General features: G+C 44.4%; 1 protein-coding gene across 1 annotated transcript; it reads right to left on the minus strand.

Annotated features, from left to right (window-relative positions):
- Nucleotides 1-13,789: 13,789 nt before the first annotated feature.
- LOC107187756 lies at nucleotides 13,790-18,402 on the minus strand. Its single transcript, XM_015575922.1, has 3 exons — nucleotides 18,244-18,402; nucleotides 15,327-15,404; nucleotides 13,790-14,821 (listed from the first exon to the last, which is right to left on the minus strand). The coding sequence occupies exons 1-3, from the start codon at nucleotides 18,400-18,402 to the stop codon at nucleotides 13,790-13,792; spliced, it is 1,269 nt and encodes a 422-aa protein (XP_015431408.1).
- Between the last annotated feature and the right edge of the window lie 4,154 nt (nucleotides 18,403-22,556).

Here is a 22,556-nt window from a genome sequence, read left to right on the forward strand (position 1 = left end):
ATTCTAATCGTCACAAAAATATGATAAAATTACAGTTTGGCCGAAAACTTTTGGTAGCCACTGTATGTCTTAATTATCATCGTTCGATACATTGTATACACTTCATTCACCAGAATGTCCGTCGCAATTCCTCCACTCAGCAAACTATTCTCTCACCCAGCATCTGTTTCCAAAAAATTCCAATCGTCACGAAACGAAGGTGAACAAGTCAAGTACATTAACATTGAACTAAAATTCTTGCGTGATATTCACCGAGGAATTGAAATTAACTTTCAAGGAACTGGATCAAGCGTGTAAAACATTCCTCCTTAAAAACTTCCTCGACGGAATTCCAAACTGCGACCATCGTCTCGTAAAAACTGAATCGCACGGAGCGAGCCTGAACGCAAGCCAAAGGAACTCGACGGTGAAAATAAAAATTACAGTACAGGGACACGTTTTGTAAGGGGCCCCAGAGGGCACCCGCGAAATCCCCAGCGATATCGTAAATTCCGGCAATTATCCTTAATTAATAAGTATTCAGTTAAGCTGGACCGGGGACACGAGAGGGTCGTGCGCTCGCGCGCGTACGTTTACGTTCGCTCGCTCGCTCCAGCACGAATTTAATGCCGACTGTGGGAAATTTAGGTGAGGAGCCCGAGTCTTGAAGTCCGCGTATCGTAAACCAGCCTGTTTATTGGTGAAGCGGCGAAACGCGCTATTCGACTGGCACTTTCATTACCGTCTTTCTAATTGCCCGCCATTTAGGTAAACGTATATAAGCACCGTAATCCGGGACTCGTCGTTTGCTCGCCCGCGATCTTGCCGTCACCGCGCTTGAATCCCTCGAATGTGTCCAACGGCCTCGAGGCTGCGAGATGTGTTTGAAGGAAAAAAAAAATAAGCATCCTCTCGTGTGCACAACTGACCATCTCATGCCACGAGCACCTGGTTCTCGAAGAGACTTCGTTAATTTCGTTTGGATTAGTGACACTGTCGTTAGATAGTGACGAGTCCCGTTTTAGGGAACTTCCCCAGGGGGAAATGGATTTCTTTCTAATGGAAAATTAAGATTACCGTCATTCAGAATGAAATACTTGAGGAATCAATTAGAAAGTTTGGTTCGTAAAGGGAGAACGAAGGTCTGGGTAGTACCTTGCAGAATTAGAAACTTCTAACATTCAGATTGTATCGTATACATAACTTATACTTTCGATCCGTTATATATATTTTATTGATTTTTAATTACTGAATAACGCTGTTTCACGTTATAACAGTATATCCTCCTGAGAACCTGAAGTTCCAAACGATCAAAAGTCTCAGAGTCCCTTACAAAGTCGATGATGAGGCCACTTAAGCTAGACATATTTGCGGACTCGGACTACCAATCCATCTACGATCCATCGAATTACTTTCATTGAACAACACCGTCTGTCGTAATGTTTTCGAAGGCTACCTAGTTCAGAGCTCCTCGAAAGTCCATCCTGAGGCGGGCTTATTTGCGCGGAGAGTCCTTGCCCCGTGTGCTCGAGTGTGCAGAGGACACAGTCCGTAGGAGCAGCACCGAATCGGTCGCCTTTAAAAGACCAAGGTCCAGACGACTGGATCCCGGGAGCGTGGTTATAAAACAACATTGACAAGACGAAGCAGCAGCAGCCTTGGAACTTGAGATCCTCCGGGGGCCGCGGCAGAATTCGAGAGCAAACATGGGCGCGATCCGGCGACCGTTTTCGACATCACGACACGAAAAGCACTCTGCATTCACGTAGTCCCTCGGCTCTTCCTCAGCTCCTCCCTCTCTCTCTCTCTCTCTCTCTTCCCCGTCGTCTCGTTAGTATATATGCTCGCACACTCGAGATTGACATTTGAATTTCAATGAGCCTCTGCCATCGGGGTCTACCGGGAGTTCCTTCGTCTTTCGAAACTACTCGGGGAGGAGCATCCTCTTCTATGGGCAGACCGCTGCGACAACGGCGGCGGCCATTAGTCGCGTCTGTTCTCCCGTGAATTGATCTCGTACGGGACGAAAATTGCTGGTAACACAGCCGATTCCGTGGAAACGGATATTTGTCGTCGGGACGGAGATCGGACAGGTGGAAAGACGGTGTTAATCGTGCTAAATGCATCGACCGTCGCGTTCTTCTTTCTTTTTTTTTCCCTTCCTCTGACAGATCCCTTTTGTGACTTCGTCTGTGACTTAGTTCCATGTCGTCGACGACCAGTCCTACGGTCGGGTCTGTGTTAATTTAATAACCTTTTTTCACGGGGCAATGTGTCACATAGGAGAAATGCGACAGCCAGCGGGTTATATTGTACCGTGTAGGTATCAGGAAATAGAAATGTGTATGTTAACCTCGTGAGAAATGTAAATTTCAATTATACTTGTCATGCGATGAAATAGTACAAAGGCGTGTCATTTTTATAATGTACTAACTGTAATGTTAATACAACATTGAATACAAACATGAATAATCCACTAGCTTCTGTCGGGGTTACATTTACATTTACTCTTGTCAATGGAAGTTGCTGAACAGAACATGGCCACCTCGTGTGAACCCGTGCTACCTTATCGAAATCTTCCGTTGTTCTACAACACAGTACTGTTCTCCAACATTCTGTGCCCATTTTCACCAATTTAAACGTCGACAAGCACTATCTTATTAACGAAATAGAGAGTTCCTAATTGGTACATCCAAAAACATCCTCTGAGATCCTAGGCACCCTATGCAAAACGAAACCCAATACATGGACTCTCTTCAGATAGCAGTACCTACTATCTTACAAACAAAATAGTGAATTCCTAAATGATACATCCAAAAACATCCTGCGAGGTCCTAGACATCCCAGGTAACACAAAACCCAATAGATGGACTCTTTTCAGCCCAAACCATAGAAAAGACTACAATTCTCCCATCGCTGTACCAACATACAATCTGTTCTAAAACTACCATTTTCCAGACGTTAATGACCATTATCAACCCCTGTTAATTCGCCTGTGTTACAAAGACCAATGCCCAAGGGACCCTCAAGCATATGGGTCCCCATAACATTCAATGGTCCACAGACTGTCTATGCGAATTTTGATTTACAGCCGGGATAATATTAAAAAAAAAATCGCTGGCTCCCGGAAAGTATCGCAGCCAACCTCAGAATTCACCAAGTGCTCGCGCGTGTAACGATCGCGGCGAGCAGCACAAGGGAGCGAAGGGGAGAAGTCGCGCGCATAAACGAATAATAAAGCGGCCGGCGTAATATTTCAAGATGGCGCGGGTACGTGCTCGGTAAGATGGCACAGCTCGATATTATTTAGCGTCCTGGGGTCGCACCCACTTAACCCTATCCGACGCGCGGTGCCCGAGCGCAAAAAGGGCGCCCACAAAGACAGAGAATAAGTTACCTTAGTCCGCGCGAAAGGACGCGCCACCACGGCATTCCCCCCGCCGCGAGTGACCGACCACGAGGATCCTTTAACGGCGCGCCTCACGGTTTCTGCGGCACGCGGGAGGGTCCCTTATCGTGGCAGACCGCGCCGCTTTATTAATGGTCCCGTTTCCACGGACGACGAAGCTCTCCGCGCGAACGCGTCCTTCCAAACCGAATTTTTCACCGATCGGCGGCGCACGCGGTTCGATATGTGGGTTCCAAAGGACTTACATTCAACACCTTCCTTCCTTGGGGCTGTTTAAACCAGGGTTTCGAAACAGATAATATCGAGTCAGACTCGTGTTGACGATTTGAAAATTGATTCAACGAAGGAGAATATTATTCGGTTTTCTTTGAGTCGAAGTGAAGTACCACGTTGCTGGTATTAATATTTCGTTTTTGTAATAAAGGACAGTTGCGATAAGTACGGAATTCCTTCCGTTTCTGGGAAACTATCGATAATGAGAGACTGGAGAAGTCAAGAAAATCACAACACATTATAGCTATAGATTACTATGTGTTATCACAATTTTGAAAAAATGATTATGAATAAGTAAATATGTATACATATATTTGTATACATACGATTATTTTATAATGTGAAAAGTGTTCGTTAATATAAATTTTTAAGTGCAATCTCAATCTAGACTTACAGCCATTAGTTTGGATTGGGAATTCGGAAGGGGATTTCTGTATAATATATTGTGCAATTGTTCACGTTGAAATATATTTAATATCCACTGAGAGTAAGAGGACTATTCATTAATTCGTATAAGCTAACGTGGGTAAAGTATGAAGATTAAGCAAAATAGAGTGAAAGGGTTTCCAAGTGAAGAAGTCCTTGTCGAAGAAATTTAACCTTCGGCATATAGATTTTCGAACTACATACCAAAAGAGGAATTAAGCAAATGGAAGAATCTATTTATTACCAGGCAACGGGTGACAGAATAATTCTAACGAACGTAGGACAACCCAAAACCACTTTCAAAGCCCACGAAAATGGTACCTTTAATGATTCCTACACGGGTCCAATTAAAACGATCTTATTTATGGGATTTTACTTACAGTACACCTACATTTAAAACCGCCTAGAAGTTTCTCTTCACCGACGGGTGTCCTGAAGCAATATTCCAAGATGCGTGCTCCACAGAAATTTTGAGTCGAGTAATTTCTCTTTTGGGTTCCGATTAAATTGACAGCTGTGAAATATGATGTTCCGTGACGGTTAATTTACCACCGGAAGGGATTAATTCGTTTTTTTCTCTCTCTCTTTATCATGCATGATTACGCATTTCAATGAAAGAAAATGGCGTCTCGTTGGAAAGAACGAAAATCGAAAGAGACGAGACGCGAAGAAAGTGTAATCGGAGATTTCCGTCGGGAACGTTCCCGTGAGTGAACGTTATTCCCACGGAATTGGATTCCGTTTCGTTTCGCTGTTCCTCCTTTCAAGGCGCGCGCGCGCGCCGTATAATGAAACTTGTGTGCGCGCCCGAAGCCAAGGAGGAAAAATATGCATACCCGCCGCGCATCGCTTACCACAGAATTCCCTTATCGCGACCGACCTCTTGCCGCCTTTATAAATGGCCGCGATTCAGGAACAAGAATTCACAGATACGCGGGGTCCGTCCCGAACGATTTCTTCGAGTCCCAAGTGAGTCCCGGACAGAGGAAACCCGACATCGGCGTGTAACACGATCGTCGATTAATTACGAGGGGCCGTAACAATGCTAAAAGCGCACGCGCTAGGTTGCTCAGTGGTTCTAGGCGATTCCCCTGTGACCGGTAATTGCCCGCGATACACGTTTGGACGACCGAGACGAAGAAAAAAAAAAGAGGAGGATGAGGAGGAAGATGAAGAAGAAACTAAGATATTTGTCAAGTGTCACGACACGCCGGCTGGTCACGCCGCCGCGATGATGCGGCTTTTATTAATGATCGTCTGCGCGATTTCTCGAAAGCAGGCCCCGCGCCTACGCAGCAACTTTCGATCAAGAAAGTTCCGATGACACAGCTCGAACGGGGGATCGTTGCGGGGGGATAATTAAAAAGTTTTTCGTGAAGCTGGAGGGGATTGGTCGAATTAGTGGAGTCGGACTGTAAGAAATGACAACATAATCGAAGTGTCTGTGGAGTCTGGATTGGAGATTCAAGAGGTTCTTATTATTATATGTAGACTGACGTATATATGTAATGCTTGAATGAAACACTTAACCTTATAACGTCGAGCGTGACGTTTTCGGAACACTTGGTTGTAAGTTATAACGTACACTACTGGCCAAAAATGTGGGACCAGGTATGATAATTGAAGAAAGAGGAAAGTATTATTTTACAAAGATTTGTCCTAAAATTAATTCGGAATGATTTATACATGTACTGATTCCATATGTTTTATTATATACTGACAGAATAATGAATTACTGTTCCAGCAATCATGAACTCTGGTTCCATACTTTTGGCCAGTAATGTATAATACAGAAAGTAAAATGTTTATGGAATTAATCTAAGGACGAATGTGACGATTTCATAACATATGAAAAAGAAATAAACTTGACATTTCTAGATATGTTTTAGAATTTATATGTTTATAAATACGAAAATAAAGAATAATTTAGACGTTATAGGGTTAAATCTTTAGTTCGACCCGCAGCAAGTTGTTCTGTCAGTAGAATAAGCCATAGCTAGACCAAGGATCGATCTGTGACGACGTCTAGTTACTGCGAATCGTAAAAAAGGACAGTCAATGAAATCCTAGCAATAAATTACTGAATCTGGACTCAGAAATCGATATATTAATGTGGGATTAGCTAAACGGTCAACTAGAATGATTTAAATATGCGACTCCTTATCCTGTTTCTACCAGGACATTTGTCTCCCCATGCTTGTTATCTTAAAACGGTGTCATATTTTATTCCGTTGCAGAAAAGAACCGTTGTCTATGAAATAAGACAAATCGTGCGGATATCGGCAATATGGCCTTCGTTAATTTCATTCGTCTCTATATAGTGTGTAGCCGCCAATAATAGATTTAGCAGACCGTTCGGAAGAACCTGTTCCCTACTCTTTTCATTAATCTTCCGTATTATTGTCCCCTGGCGCATTAACGATTGTAATACATAGCCGTGAAGGATTATAGATTTTTGTTCTGTTAAGACACACTTCCCAAAACGTCACTGTTGAGCCCGAGGGCTCATAGACACTCAGACCTCTCCCGTACCAGACACCGATCACTGTTCGTGAAGATTACCTCTTAACGTCTAGCAATCTCCTACCATTATGAAACTCAATTCTACCACAACTGTATTATTGTACGCAGAAATCTTTAAGGTTACTATCACGAACATGATAAAAATAACCTGATAAAGTCGGTCAAGTTTCGTTTCAATTAGTACCTTTCTGCTGGACACCAAGAAATGGGACTCTACAACCTGAATCACCAAGAACGTCAAAGTAAGTGCCCTCAACACCCGTACTCTTCAATTTAATTTTATCTAGAAAAGGAACTTCTAGAAATCTGTTCCATTACATGACATAACAAACTTCACCACCACTCCTACATTGACCATTTCAATCCTATATATGGACTCCAGAGCCATAGTGTATTAAGTCCACTTTTGAAAGAGAAATGACATTTTACATGTTACCCGTATCAAATTTTTTATTCTTTACAATGATGAAAATTGTTTCATTCTGAAGTCCATATATTGTTCCAAGCCAACCAGTGGAGAGTCCATCACACAGGGGATTTAATGGCATTGTTCACCATTTCTGCATATCGAGACCTGTCTTAACCCTTTGACTGCTTTAAGAATATTTACTTAACATGTTGTTAGGACGTATACATACAGTAAATCATCGATGAGTGGTCGAAGGCTCCTCGACACTGACAAGAACAGGTCCCCAGGTGGAATTCGGAAGCCAATGATATTTGTTTCATTTCTGTTCAGTGCGGAGCCTTGGAACACTCATCGATGATTTACTATGCGCCTGTGTATATAATGATGGATACATAAGGACGTATATATATATGCCTTCCGCTTTCAAAGGGTTAAGTCCATTAATCATTTCTCGTTGAATTCTTACCTAACTGTTCCAAAGTTACAAAATTCTTGCACCCTGTACTCCCCTCTGCACTTTAAAAAAGTGTCACTTAATACACTCTACGAATGAATATCATTCATCAGGATACACGTCGTCCTCCAACCACTACCAGCGTTCAAAAAACCACCTGGTCACCTCACGCGTCCTCTTCGTCTCGTCGCGCGAACGACAGCATCCCCCTTTCCCATCCACCGCGGTGATATTAGGTTTACGTCCACTCGAGGATCCTCTCCTCGCGCGCCGGTGCGTGTGCAACGTAGGTACCCAATTAGCGAGACCGCAAGAGAGCTACGTCTCCTCTCTCCCTTTCTCCCGTGTCTCTTCCGCCTCCTCTACTTCCCGCGCTCCCGAGCGTACACTCACTTAGGGTCAAACGCTCGTAAACGTCCGGCGAAACGCTCGACCCGACCCGCGACTCCGCTCGGAGCACGTCGGTATCTCACCACTATCCCCCAGGTGGAAAAACATATTATGAATTTCCCGACGGCCAATCGGACGGTACCGTGGTGGTGACCCCGAATTGTCAACCTTAACGCTGTACCCTCTCTCTTTTTCCCTCTTGCTTACGTCGCAGGTTTTCACCAGGATTTTCTATACCGAGACCCCGTCAGCCCCCCCAACGCCAATGGCTTCGACACTGGCCAAGCCCACAGGCCACAGGTGCAGTAAACCTCTTTACCTCACGCACTCTCGCGTCGCGCGTAATGGGCACCGCTTACGCTCGTGCCGCGGCGCATCTGCCGACCCCGCCGCCACGCAGGGTGTACACACATACGCGTTACCACCGATTCCTCAGGCGATTTCTTTGCAAACACAGATATTGCCGCGAGAAAGGCTGAAACGGTGAAAGTGCCGGTGTGTTATTTTGTTAAGAGAATGGCCCCCGGGCGGTTTTCCGGGCTTCATCTTTGGTAGGCAACGATCGATCGTATTCGCCTGTGAAAGATTATTTTCGTTCGTTAATAACGAATTTCCTATCGGGAACCTACTTACTTTGTGATACTGGGAATGAATTATGGCGAGTGTTTGTCATTGATAGGTCGTCGTAAATAATGTGGGATAGGAAGGAGTGTCACACTGTGGGATATGAAGCGGCTGAACGAAATATCATTGGCTTCAGAATTCCTGGCTCTATCACTGTGTTAAATGTTATTTAAAAGCCAGCGTTACACTTGGGTGTTATACTTTGCGTTATTCTCTTTGTTACCATTCCGAGTTATCCTGTCGTGTCGTGAACATCGAATCGTGTTTGTATCGTTGTAAAAATGGTGTGCATTATTAAATTATATTCATATCAAAACTTAAACATCTCTCCCCACATTAAATCCCATAATAAAGACGAAATCGTGGATTTAGAAGTTAAAGAGGTTATAGTAAGAGGAAGACAAAATGACCGACGATTCGTCGCTATTTTTCCTGAGAATCGTTCAAGAAGGAGCAGTCTCCTGGAGCTGATCCTTGTCGTTCCTTCTACAACCGTATTGACGTAATGTCAAGTGTGAGAAATCACGGTATACCTGTTCTCAGCGAGAATATACCGTGATAATAACGAATCGAGCGTCGAGTGGAGAGGCAACCAGCAATTAGATAAACGAGACGTGAAATTGATAATACACGATAGAATGCAAATCAAGGTTGAAAAATTGTGATGGACGGCGACCGTACGCCTTCTGTTGGTGATTTAACGCCATTCATGGATCAGGACTGCCCTTTTCAATGGACAACCGGTCGTTCTTGTTCTTCCGGTTTCATCTCGACACCCCTAATTCGTTCCTTCTGTCTTTCGTGGCGGGACTCACTATTAATTCACGAGAAACCGGATGGTCAACCGCTCGTCGTGAATTTGCATAACGTGTTGAAAATACGTGGCGAATGAAGGATAAATGGTGAACAATGAGGCAACCGTTCGACCGTAAAAGGAACAAGGAGGCGCAGGGTTTACATCCCGACGTTCGCGTTAGAACGCGAAAATTTTTCATCGGATGGATTCGTTTTCGAAGAATCCCTCCAGCACGGTGTATAGTAATATAATCCAGCGTTTTAAGTTCGACATTAATAACAGACGCGTGTGACTTCAGCCGCGTAAACATCGTAAATCATCCTGGGATAAATTACGTAGGCGTGATGTATAGAATCGTGCCTGTCGTATAATAGGATCTACCATCCTTCTTCGGCAGATCTGCATCTGCTGTGCAAATTAATATTACACTAGGCGAATATATTTAACGAAAGTACATGAAGTAGACGGTTGCGTCAGAGGGACAGACAAACTTACTGCACACAGTAGAATAAACTAATATATATAGTGTGAAACAAAAAAGGGTTCATAATTTCTGCGGTAGATAGGACTTGCCAAATGATGAAAGGAGGCCAAAATTCTTTGTTTCGGTTGAAGCAAGTGACTCTCGGTTCCGGAGCTATCGTACCGTATGGAAACAATGAAGGGAATTAGAAAAAAAAACTACTAGAAATTTTAGAAAACCTTCTGTAACCAGGAAAAGAAGAATAGCTCCCCAGTGAGAAAATTAGTCATTTTAACCGAAACAAAAAATCGCCAACATCTTTGAAAATATTTTTATATTGACTTTCTTTCATCATCATTCATTCATACTATCTATCCCACAAGTTATGAACTCTTTCTTCCACCCTGTATATTTAAACTCTGACAATACTATTCAATTAAATTAATACCACTGTACAACCAAAATTATTCGAACGTCTTCAACCAGAAAAAGTATTACTCAAGAAATTACGTAACCCATTCGATCATCTTCAACGGACCGAAACCATCCCCCCGAAAAAAAAACTGTCTGTTTGACAACTTTACGTAATCCAGGAACACGGACCACCTCACGAGTAGTAGGTTCGTGCGCACGCGTCATCGTGCGTTGGCAGTGTGCCTTTTTTCCCCCTTCCCACTTGCCAGATAGGGCACACGTGGAACCAGAAACCACGGAAACCTGAAGCGTCCAACCACGGCGAGAGGGACCACAAGAGCGCTTGTTTCGATGGACATCGAGTGGAGTAGTCCCGCTTCTTCGTCCCACCTAAGTCAACAATCCCGCGGCTGTAGTTCCAGGCGCGTTTCAACGTCCGGGGTTATGGGCAAACGGGAGTGTGCCGTGAATACACGCAGGTGGACGCAGGTGAACAACGCTGAGCCGCCCGATTCCGTCACTGCTCGTGAATTCTCATATCTCTCGAGAACTGGCCCCGTGGAGAGCGACGAGACACGCGGAACCATCGCGCGTGTGCGGTCGTCGAAGTCTCCGGTCGTCGCTGGAACGTCTGTCGATCCAGCGAGCGTTACTTCTTCGAACGATCGAGGCGTTTGCAACGACAATTCGTCGCTCACTGAAGAACGTCACGATTTTTACGATTTTTTCCCCCTGCGTATATCAGAACGCAAAAACGCACGTGGACGGTTTACGCGTGGAGTTTATAGTTCGAAAGGATATAATCGAGAGGAAATATATTCTGTTGTATTAACCCTTTGACGCACTGATTCTTAAATCGTTATTTCGTAATTATGAGACTGATATATAGGGTGATACATAAAAAGGGTTCATAAGTTTTGGGGTGGATAAAATCAGGGAATGATGAAGTAATGTCCTAGTGAACATGGGTCGGATGATTAATATTTTCAGAGTTATAAACAATATTTGGTTTCGATGATAGCGAGTGACTAGGGAGCAATGGTACCGTATGGGAACAATGAAGGAAATTGTAAAAGAACTGATAGAAATTGTGGAAAACCTTCTATAACCAGGGAAAGAAACAATGATATGGTAATCCATTGTTTTCATGCGATACGATAGCTCCCGAAGCGAAGAAGTCTTCACATCAATCCTACGAATCCTTGCTGATAAAAGTTCATTCAGAATTTCACACACTTGTGAAACGAGCGTTGCACCGGTGCAACACTGGGAGTAAAATACTTAACACATGGGTCTGCAACAAACCTGAAAGGATTTCTTTTTCTTCTCAACTAACAGAATTGTTCATACAACGGACTCATACGGAAAGCACCGCGAGTCAACGGGAGAAAAAAACAAAGAGACTCGCGGTTATTACGAGGAATAGATTACGAAGTCGCATTAGAAACGCGATACCGTCTGACGATCCACGGGGATCGAGAGTTGGGTAGTCGGGACTGCAGTTCCTCATTGCCGCGCGCCGTTCATAAATTATCACCAGTTATAATATATTGCGCGAGAGGCCGTGAAATTTCCTCGATTCGAGACCAAGGTAATTAGCAGTAAACGTTCTAGCGCCACGAGACGACTTTTGTTGGATCCTCCTTAGGGACAACACGTCCAAAGTGTTCCTTCGAGTTCGTTTTATTTATCGTGAAATAGTCTGCGTGGCAGCTGGAGGTCGATAGACCAGGCGCTTCGTCGCCGAACGCGGTTCAGAAAGATTTCGAAGCGCGTCGTTCGTTCGACGCGTCGCGCGTTAAAACGGAATTCATCCGGGGAAACTCGTGTGTATCGCGTAGTACATCAAGAGGAACGAATTTATTAGGGAATAAATAACCCGATAGACAGCACCGATTCGTGTACCGCGTATCGTTCGCGTATACACACCGACGGCGTAGCTCTCTACGCTGCCGCCGACGGCTTGGAATGCGAAAGACGCGGCGAGACGAAAGTAATCGAATACCATCTCGAGTTCATAGGTATATGTATGCACCTACGTGATTACGGGACGGTCGCGTAAGGGAAACGATGATCGAGGAGAGAGATTTAATGAACGACGATCAAGACGCAACATATCGGCTATACAATATTCTTTATTTTAATCTTCGTATTTTCGTCGAACATCCTGGCCCGACTCGCACGCGGCTTCGCGATCACGTCTCTTATTCTCCACCAATTGTTTTTTCTCCTATGTCGTTGTCTGCCGATCTCTTAACGAGAATATTTTTGTACGAATTCGTTCCAATTAGAGAAGTCAAGAAGTCTTAATCCAGCCTCGGATTAAGACTTCCTGGGGCTCGGGACTATACTAACCATCGAGGGCCCCCTTGGTTGAAAAGCAGGGGGAGGGTACGCTGTACGCTATTTATTGGTGACTGTAGTTTTACCAATGTTACGTTATATTTTAATAACTTTCGTCTGATTTGTTTCTGCATTTAGTGTAATTCCTAATGATTTCAAATAAGAAACAGTAAAAAAAATTTCATTCAAGTATTTTGTGATATAAATAAAAAACTCAGAACAAGGCCCCCTGGAAAGTTGGGCCCGAGGCTATACCCCCCTCTAGCCTCTCCCCCCTTGATCCAGAGCTGGTAGACTTGGTTACGTTTTTTCAGATTCCTCGACGAAAAGAGACAGATCATGCGTGCATGAATCTCGAGCGCGAAACGACGATCTAAATTCGATCGTGTTAAATAAGAATGTTCGACCATAAATAAGACGCGAGCATCTTCGATGATGGATGAACGAAGCACACTGGCCATTCCCGAGCGTCGAGTGACTTCCGGTCATCTCGATCAGGCTCTCTGGACACGTTTTTCACACAGAACAGACGCACCACACGCACAGGTAAATATATATGTGTATATATAATCTATGTATATATACGTATTACGCCGAGGATGCGTCAGCGAATCGCGCACTTGCGAGCGCGGTTATTATTTAACGTTAAACTATCACGTGGCTTCTTTTTTTACTGGCACTCTCTTTCTCTACCCGAGGCTGGGAGAGCTCAAAGGCACCGGTTAAGGCACAATAACGTCCGTCGTACATCACGGATCGATGTATCCACAGCTGATCTTCGGCCACTTCGAGGAGCACCTGGCGCGAGGCTGACCAAAGGGACCGCGGCGGTTGGCTAAGGACTTGAGCAATTGTAACGTCGATCCGATCAACGATCGTAAAGTCATCCATGTGTCGTATTCGTGACATCCACTTCCTGTCGCTGGATATCCTTCCCTTCTCGAGCACGGATCTTCCTTCGAACTAACTATTATACTCTTCATTTTAATAAAATCCTTCAGGTTTCTCCTTCCAAAAACTCTTCCCATCACTCCTGGACCCTCGAGTCTTCTTCAGATCGAAAGTGTTCTCATTTCACAACCACCATATCTTCTTCCGAAGGATCACTCTCTCCCCCTCCCCCTCAGTCACTTCAGTCGTAACTCATCCTCCAGTCACCGTTAAAAGGGCAACAATGTAGCTCTCTGTGCAGGGACCATCGACGTCCCGCAACAACGATCTCGGACGAACCACCTCTACCGAGGAGCAAGTCTCGTTTTCTATCGAGAATCGTCCAATCTCCGGGGTCATGTCTTCCTAGTGAGATCGAGCGGCGGCCCAGTGTCCTGTAGCTCGTTGTCCTCGCTGTCCGTCGACCTCTCCTCTTCCGTGCTACCAGGGTCCACCTCTTTCTCCTCCTTCAGGCCAGCCTTCATGCTCAGGTCGATTGGCTGGTCCTGTTCCGGGCCCAGGGATCGCAGGAACGCTAGACTTTTGTCGTACGCCACCTCCACCTGGGCCCTCTGGCAACCACCCTGATCCTTGCAATCCTCCCGAGCATTTCTGGTGTCCTCCTCCCTCTTCGGTGATGGCGTCGATCGGGGACTGACGCTGTCACTGGAGGAACTGGTCAGGCTAGCGACCATCTGCGAGGCGCCTACTTGGTTCACGTAAGGGACGATGAAACGCTGTTGGAACGGGAAGAAGGGCGCGTTCAGTAGCTGCATGTGCGTCAAGGCTGGATGGAAGAATGGCGGACCCCTCCACATCGGAAACCTGGACACTTCCGGCCTTAGCAGCTCGTGGGGACCTCTAACCAGGTCTACAGGCCTAAGAAGAGGATCCTGGCCAGCCCTTGTCGACATATCGGGGGTCCTTAATTGAGATGGTAGATCCTGGGGCCTCAGCACAGAGTCGTCCCTCTTCGGATACCTATCCTGCTGATGATGATGGTGATGGTGATGGTAACTGTTCGCTGTCGTCGTGGTCGTGGTCACCATACCGACCACGTTCGACGCGCTGGTCGTGCCAGCAGTCTCGTTGTTGTTGTTGTTGTTCGCCACGTCCAACGAGCCGAACGCCTTCTCGTAGGCGGATTTCGGGTCCTTAATCAGACGCGTTTGCGCCTGGTGCGATTGCTCCTGCAGCAAACAGTGGATCTTAAACCAATTCGAGCGTCGACCGTAACGGGAGCCGGACTTCGACATGCCCACCATCAGACACTTCCGTAGACGACACGCCTTGCAGGCGGTGCGGTTCTTCTTGTTGATCACGCACACACCACCGTTCTTGCATTCGGAGATGCTGCCGAGATTGTTGTAGGTGCGCCCGAAGAACGACTGCGGGACAGAAAACAGAGGCAGGTGTGTGACTCGCGGAGGTAAGGGTATATTGGACGAACGTATTCGCGAGACAAACTTGGCCTGAAGTTTGCGTTTTGAAGGAATTATTGAAATATCATATCCTAGCAATGGCTAGAATAGGATACTAGAAGTAGTAAATGCATATTGGCTCCGTGGGACTAACCTTCTATCGATTAATGTTATTAGCAGTTGTTAAGAGACCTCAGGTTTTTTCTAAAGTGATACAAGTACCGATTCAATCAGAACTTTTTGAAACAGTAAATCATCGATGAGTGTGATCCCCCACCACTGGGCACTTTGGTTCCACGAGGGACTCCCCCTCCAAGTGGTGGAGATGACGTCTAAACACTCAGTGTCAAGGAGCCTTCGAACACTCATAAATGATTTAAGGTATAAAGCGTCCACTAGAAATTCCCAACTATTGTTTTCGATTAAAACATTTAGATTTTTTCCTACAAGAAAGGGATCAATGGATACCAACCTTGCAACCCTCACACGTGAAGGCTCCAAAGTGAAAACCCGCGGCCGGTTCTCCGCAGACCCTGCACAGCTGATTCATCTGCAACAAAAAGGACGACGACATGTGGTTACGGTTCAACTAAGGAAACCCAAAGACGCTCACAATGAACGCGACCGTCTCTCGATCCGTCTGCTCGAAGCGCGTGCGCGCAATACATGCCAATCACGACGGGACCATTTCTTGTCCGATCACGAAAAAGAAAGGAATATCGTCCGACTAGACCAGCAGCAGCGCGGCAGTGGCAAGTGTTCCCGCTGGTAAACCGCGATTTATTTCAACGACGGTCGCCGGGGTACCGCGTTTAGTAACGTCGGATTAATCATTGAGCACTTAACAACCTCCAGCGTAACGACATGTACACGCAGTCACACGTGTCTCGTGAGTCGTTTTCTCGTGTATCGCAATATCGGGGACGATTAAAACGCCGCCGACCGACCAGACTGCAACGAGTGAAACTGGGAGAAAAAGACGGAAAAAAACTTCGATGATTTTGCATGATTTATAGGCGATCGGGGGAATAAGGATCCGTGAACGATGGCCAGTCGCGTCGATACGCAACACGGTGGGTACCGTGCGATTCGAGCCGCCAATCATCGTCAGAAATACGCTCGACCGAGTAGAACGTTTATTTATAAATCGCGAAGCAACGTTATTTTATTCGATAACGTTTCTGATTTTACGTGTAGTAAACAGTAACTTTACGGTTTATTTAAGGAAAGTGTGATCCTTTCGACGTTCTGATCTTTCTAGGTTGAGAATCGCCGAGGGAGAACGCATATCGCTCTCGAAAACGGTAAAAAGGACCGTTTCTTGCCCAGGCAAGAACCATCCAGGGGATTCGGTTGCGAGACCGTGTTCCTATTAAAACCTAGTTAGCCAGTCATTACCAGGCGAACCAGGCTGCAGCAAGCAGCATCCGCCACGGCCGATGATCGCGACGATCAAATGAGAAAGGATGACCGAACGGGAAAGGTAAATCGGTGGACGGGTGAGCGTGCATGGACTCCAGACGAAGACCCACGGTTGTTCGATTCTTCGTTGCAGGAAGGGTGTATATCGATTCTAGTTGCCGATTTCGTAACGATTAGCGATCGTCGATGGTTAAAAGGGGCGTTCGTCCGATACAATATTACGTCAGCTAGCCAGAGAGAGGGAGAACCTTTGCGATGAGATGTTCCAGAGATGGCAGAGGTCGAGATGGATGTGTCGAAATATTTTGGAGAATTTTGCTTTTCTCCGTTCCGTTCTAAAGGCGAGTCGACGAGGAGTTATGAAGTGGCTCTTGTAATTTGAAAGGTGAACGGCGTTATGCACTTCGGTAAAAAGTCATTTCTGAAAGAAGTCTCTTGATCGGTGTGTTCGAGAGGAAACGCAGGATAAAAGTCGTGTATAGGTACTCGTCTTAAATGGTTTTAACCCTCTAACAGTAAGATTCTGGTCGTATCCGACGCACGTTATAGTTCCTGTTGTACTGTCTCCATTCTGGTTTTTTATTATTCTTTTATTAATCTCGTTTTATTATATTGTCATATGTTATAGAACCAAATTATTATTCCTTATTATATAGATAAACAGAAATACTAAAATAAGAGCAGGCAACTTTGGTCCAGCCAACGAAACAAATCAGTAAACATAACCAAAACATTCGCCAGCAAGGCCCAACTATTGCCTGGCAACCGTCTCTGTCCCCATTCCACCTAAATGGTCATCACCTCCATTTGTTCGTAGCTACTAACTGGACTCGTCGAATGAGGTATAGATATCTCCAACCTCATGTTCAACCATCAAATCCTCTATCAATTACTGGACCCTGCACTGAACAATCGCCATCAAGAAAAACCAAACGAATAACAAATCCCCATCGACGCGTCTCAAAAAATTGTTTCACGAATACCAAAGTAAACTAGGGCCAAAATGTCCTATGGCTTGTTGTGGGAACAGCCGCAAAAGCGCACCCCGGCGAACGATAAAAAATGATTAAACGTCCAACAGATGACGCAGCTGTGTCACCTCGGTTCTAATCTCTGTACTCAGCCGCTGCACTCCAACGGAACTAAATAATGTTTCCCCGTGTCCCGATGGATCTCACTCTTTCTCGTCGATGTTTCTTCTCCGTCTCCACTGTATGGACCTATCCACGCTCTCCTGTTCCACCTCCTCCGGTATATACCCGCGATTCGACCCTTCTCGGCCGCTTAATCGCACACCCGCAACCGCGGAGACGTCTCATTAAGTAACGCGCGAAGGTAATGCCGATGACGAATGGCACTCGACGAAGAAATGAAAGTACCATGCCAGCCGGGGTGGGGAGGGATCTTTTTCATACGGCGTTACACGGCCGATGATTCGTCTCTGCAACCTGACGTAGTTCAACGCAGTCGATGGACATTTTTTTTTTAGGAGATCTCGAAGTTTTTCTTCGATACAAAATATTCCAGCAATTTGAAGGAATAATCACCAGATATGGCAAAGTCTAATTAATCAAGTAGAAACTATAAAATTTTCCAATAAAAATAATGTAATTTCTTAACTAATTTAAGAAGACCTAATGAAAATGGACTTCGTGCATTTTCATACGTTTCATCAGTATTTCTAACAAAGAACAAAAACAGTGGAACAAGTAATTTACATAGCAAATACATACATTCGATTCACGCCTAGAAAATAGTATCTGTCAACCAGATCAAATAATTTTTCGTTCAGTACAAGTGCATCAAAGACACTGCGCTCAAAATCCTACGAACGTTCCGAACGACCCAATAGTTTACGAATTGATCAAAATCTTCATTCAAAGTGGATCCGATGGAACGTGTCAAGAATCTCGGTTCGAAACGAACGAAATACGAAAGAAAAAAAAAAGGGTCCAAAAGGAGCTCACCACGTCGGTGTTGGCCGCTGCCGAGGCGATCGTCGACGTAGGCGTCCACCACCCTGCGGTGGCGGATGTCGTACTTGTAATGATACCAACACCCGTTGCACCAGGGATGGATCCGCTCCCAGCCAAACCTGCCGAGCTCGACAAATCGCCCACGTCCATTCGATGTTCTTTAATCTCCCGATGTAAACGGTTCGCGCCGGTCCCTCGTGCCGTCTGTTGTTCCGTGTCTGACGCCACGGGCCGACATTTTGCGCGCGTGTCGTACAACCTCCTCCGTCCGTCGTTGAACAATTTCGTTCGTGCCGCCGCGGGATTCACTGGATCACTGTAAACCGGGACCACCGGCCTCCTCTTCGCTCCCTACGGGATCCCGTGTGAACTAAAATCGAGAATTAAAAAATTCCAATATTTAGAAAATACCTTATCGCTTTACATCATGAGTGTAACCACAAGACGTTCTTCGTGTGTCAAATAGCGGGAAAATAAACGACTCGACTCTGGATCGCCTAATTGTTCTTGGACAAACTAGCCCCATGTATGTGTGAGATTGGAAGTAATAAAGACTAGCGAAGTGTAATATCAATTAAAATATACTTAATTAAATATATAGAATAATATGTCTAGGATTACGGTCTACAGGACCAAGTCTGATAATTAAAGAAAGTGAAAAATATTATTCTAGAAATATTTGATAAAAGTAATGTAATAAAACTAATTAGAAATGATTTCTATATGTACTGATTCCGTAACTTTTATTATATCGCAATAATGAGTTACTGTTCCATCAATCATGAACCCTGGTCCCATACTTTTGGCCGTTAGTGTAATTACTCTAGCATATTACTGCGCTAATGTGCGATTGCACACTATTATATTACTAAACCACACTGAACAACGTTCTATCTCATTCGACATTTTCTACCAGACTTGCACACTGCTTCACCAATCTCCAAATCTACTCAGCTTTCCTAACTCTTACTTCTCTACCACTCAAATCTACATATGCAATACAGTCATTATGTTATGTAGAAAAAAGTCTAAAAGTCTTAAAGGCGCCTTAGACCTAAAACAGCCGACAAATGGGCGTCTTCAAGGCGTCATGTGCTATCCAGGAATGAACCATCTGTGGATCATTACGGAAATGAAAAATTGTATCATATAACATTTCGATAATCCATTGCTTCCATCATAAAAAGGAGAATCATTCTCAAATACCAAAGAAATTTGTTTCCCCGATGAAAATTTTAACGATTTCTGCAGGAAACGAATAGGGATTTGTTTTGATACACGAGCTTCCGTCACCAAGCGAAGCAGCTGCATCCCGATCCGCCATTTCTTGCGCGAATCTCGGTTTGGATCGGTCGAGATAACATGTCGTGTTTACAGCGGTGTAACGCCATTACCATGTTAACGGAGCCCGCCTCGCAAGCGTGGCGCATAAATACGAGCGCTAATTACGGTGCCGGCCACGTATTAATTTCATCCGGCCGCGCGGGAACCGAACCCCGTGTAGGTACACGCCTGCCGGTGAACCCCGAAGACGCGCGTAAACGTGCCCGCTTCGAATTAACGAGGTTCCGTTTTTTTCATGCGTTCAAAGAATAAATAAAGAAGCGCCGCCCTTGCGCACGCCACACGCGCGCCACCGATTTTTCACTTTCTTAAACTCGGCCGGACACGAAATAATTTCGCGCGATGGGATTTATGTTTGATGATTTTCCGGCTGTGAAACACTTAAGGTGAATCCACACTTTTACTTTTTGGATGTGCAACGCGAATGTTTCATCCACGATCCATTCGACTCGTCAGAAGTGGAGTATTGGCTTTAATTTGTTCATTGGGTTACTTCGAATGTTCACTTTGCATGAAATGTAGATGGAAACAGTCTTTACACCTTTCAGTGTGGTTGAATCGTCAACGTTGCAGATCCAAAGTGCGAAGACTAAATTCACCTTTAACGACAGTCACGACACAGGGAAGATGAAGATGAAACATTTGAGAAGATGAGGTATTTGCAGAAGAAATGGAAACTGTGTGAGATGCTGTTGATAAAGTACAACGCAATGTCTGAAGCTTATAATCAGTTTAAATTATAGTGTTTTCATGTAGTAGATGTTTCGTGCATTACGTGGAAAATGAAGATAAATATATTCGGCTGGTTTTCTGGAAGGCAGCATATTCAGATCTATCTCTGGTGATTTCAACGTATAGCGAAGCGATATCACTGTCCACTAAGGATGGGAAGTCAAAAGTTCAATCTCCTTTTCTCATCAAATTTAACAGAATACATTATACTTATGAAGAACCGTAAATCTTGAATTATATATAACAACAGAAGGAATGATATTTAGGTAGTCAAAGGAGTTTCGACTTCTGCGAGGAAGTTGAAAGAAAAATCAAAATGATGAATGGACAACCGTTGTGTTCGTCTTTTTCCCCCACCCCTTCGCCAGATGCCAGGTGTTCGGTTGTCCGAAGGATATCGATACGATTGAAGGATGAACGACAAGCGAGAAATACGATGGAAGGCTTCGCGACGTCGGTAAATTTTATCACGGGACGTCTTCCTTAAATAATGACAAATTAATTAAGAGCCGTGTACCACGCGGAAGACCGGTTCGGGTTGAATGTATCGTCGCGTCGCCGCGAGTCCGATAAATCCCCCGTGTTCTGCGGGGCTAACGTTCCCTCTTTCGTGTGGGGAAATATAACGCCGACGAACTGTATATCCGTACTCGAGCAAGAACACTCCAAAAAATCGTAAAAAAGAAAGAAGAACAATTTTTAACGTCAATTTACTTCAACCATCATAAAATCGAGGATTTCAAGAATATAAGAAACTACGTAATTAACTCGATATCAGACCAGTATATTCATTTCGTTCAGAATTCATTTCAACGTTAAAATCTTCAAATGAATTCACAATAATGTATTTAACACTAGAACTACCAATCAAGTCAAAATGACTAGTCAATACACTTACAATTTTTGACACTAATATAGCAAATACAAAATTGCACAGAAATTTCTGTTGTATACCATAGGTTTTAATATGTTAACGATAATGTATAAATAATATTAAATTTTACTGGAATCTTTATTTTGCTACGTTTTGGAGATCTTTTATTATGATACGAAAGTGAAAAAAGCAATTAATTTATAAATTTGTAAATTTTCAATAGTGTTTCACGTTTTTTGACCGATCGAAGTAGATATAATTTTATTGTCGGTAATTCTAGTGTTAACAAAGCGGATCGCCAACAAGACGGACGCTAAAATTCCATAAGTTTCGAGTGGCTCTCGAGAGGTCCCGGAAGAATTTCCAATCTCGCTATTACCGGTTCTCAACATTTCGGCGCAATTACGGTATTTAATATTCATTACGGTATCGCTATTACAGGCGGTCGCTTTACGTAACCAGTGGAACGGGGCCAGAGGACTTTTCCCGCCGAAACTAGCTTTCAAAACGATAAGTCCCATTACCCAGCCGGAGATTGAGTCGTAAAGACGGCCCGTCCCTAAAAGGCCAGCCAGATAACTGATACCTACTCCTCAGAATCGAATCCGCGGGAAATTAAGTAGACGGGAGATCTTCCGTCAGTTCTCGGAATTCTATAATTAATATTCCCTCAGTTTCACATTCGAACCAACTGAGAATCAACGGCATTATATGGAGAAGTTGTTGAAATGAGGCCTAAACAGAAAGCATCTGCATCGATTGTGGCAGTTTTAATCGTATGTTCGCAAAGCAGAGAAAAAAAGATGGCAAGACGAATGAACCTATTTGGTGTATAAATTAATTCCTGATCTTTTTTTATAGATTTGTTGTTTCTTTACAAAAACACAATCACTTTCGGCACATTTACGCCATTTCTCGGACAGTTGGCGAATCCCTTCTCGAAAAAATGGTGACGTTTTTGAGTCAATAATTAATTCTGGGGGACACGAATTAACTTTTACACTTAATAGCTAGTGTGCACGATTCCTTTGACGATATATAATTTTCCAACCGACTAGCCGCGAAACTGGTGAGAACAGGGGCTCGTTACTACGATCGCAACAAGATTGCAGTCCTTGAAGTAATCGCTCTTTTATCCGCGTATGTACGCGTGTATGCAAACGTAAAGAATAGCGTCACTCTTTGGGACGACCAGATCACCGGTATGCATAGGTAGTTACGTTCTAGAAACTGAAGACGATCAGCTCGCAGTGCCGACTAGCTTTCGTTACTATATATTGTAGTATTCCTTCGTTAAAAATTACTATATAGTATTCTGGTTAAAAATTCAATTGGATTTCCTCATTCCAAATCA

Source organism: Dufourea novaeangliae, unplaced genomic scaffold, assembly GCF_001272555.1.
Source record: "Dufourea novaeangliae isolate 0120121106 unplaced genomic scaffold, ASM127255v1 scaffold101, whole genome shotgun sequence".
Taxonomy (NCBI): domain Eukaryota; kingdom Metazoa; phylum Arthropoda; class Insecta; order Hymenoptera; family Halictidae; genus Dufourea; species Dufourea novaeangliae.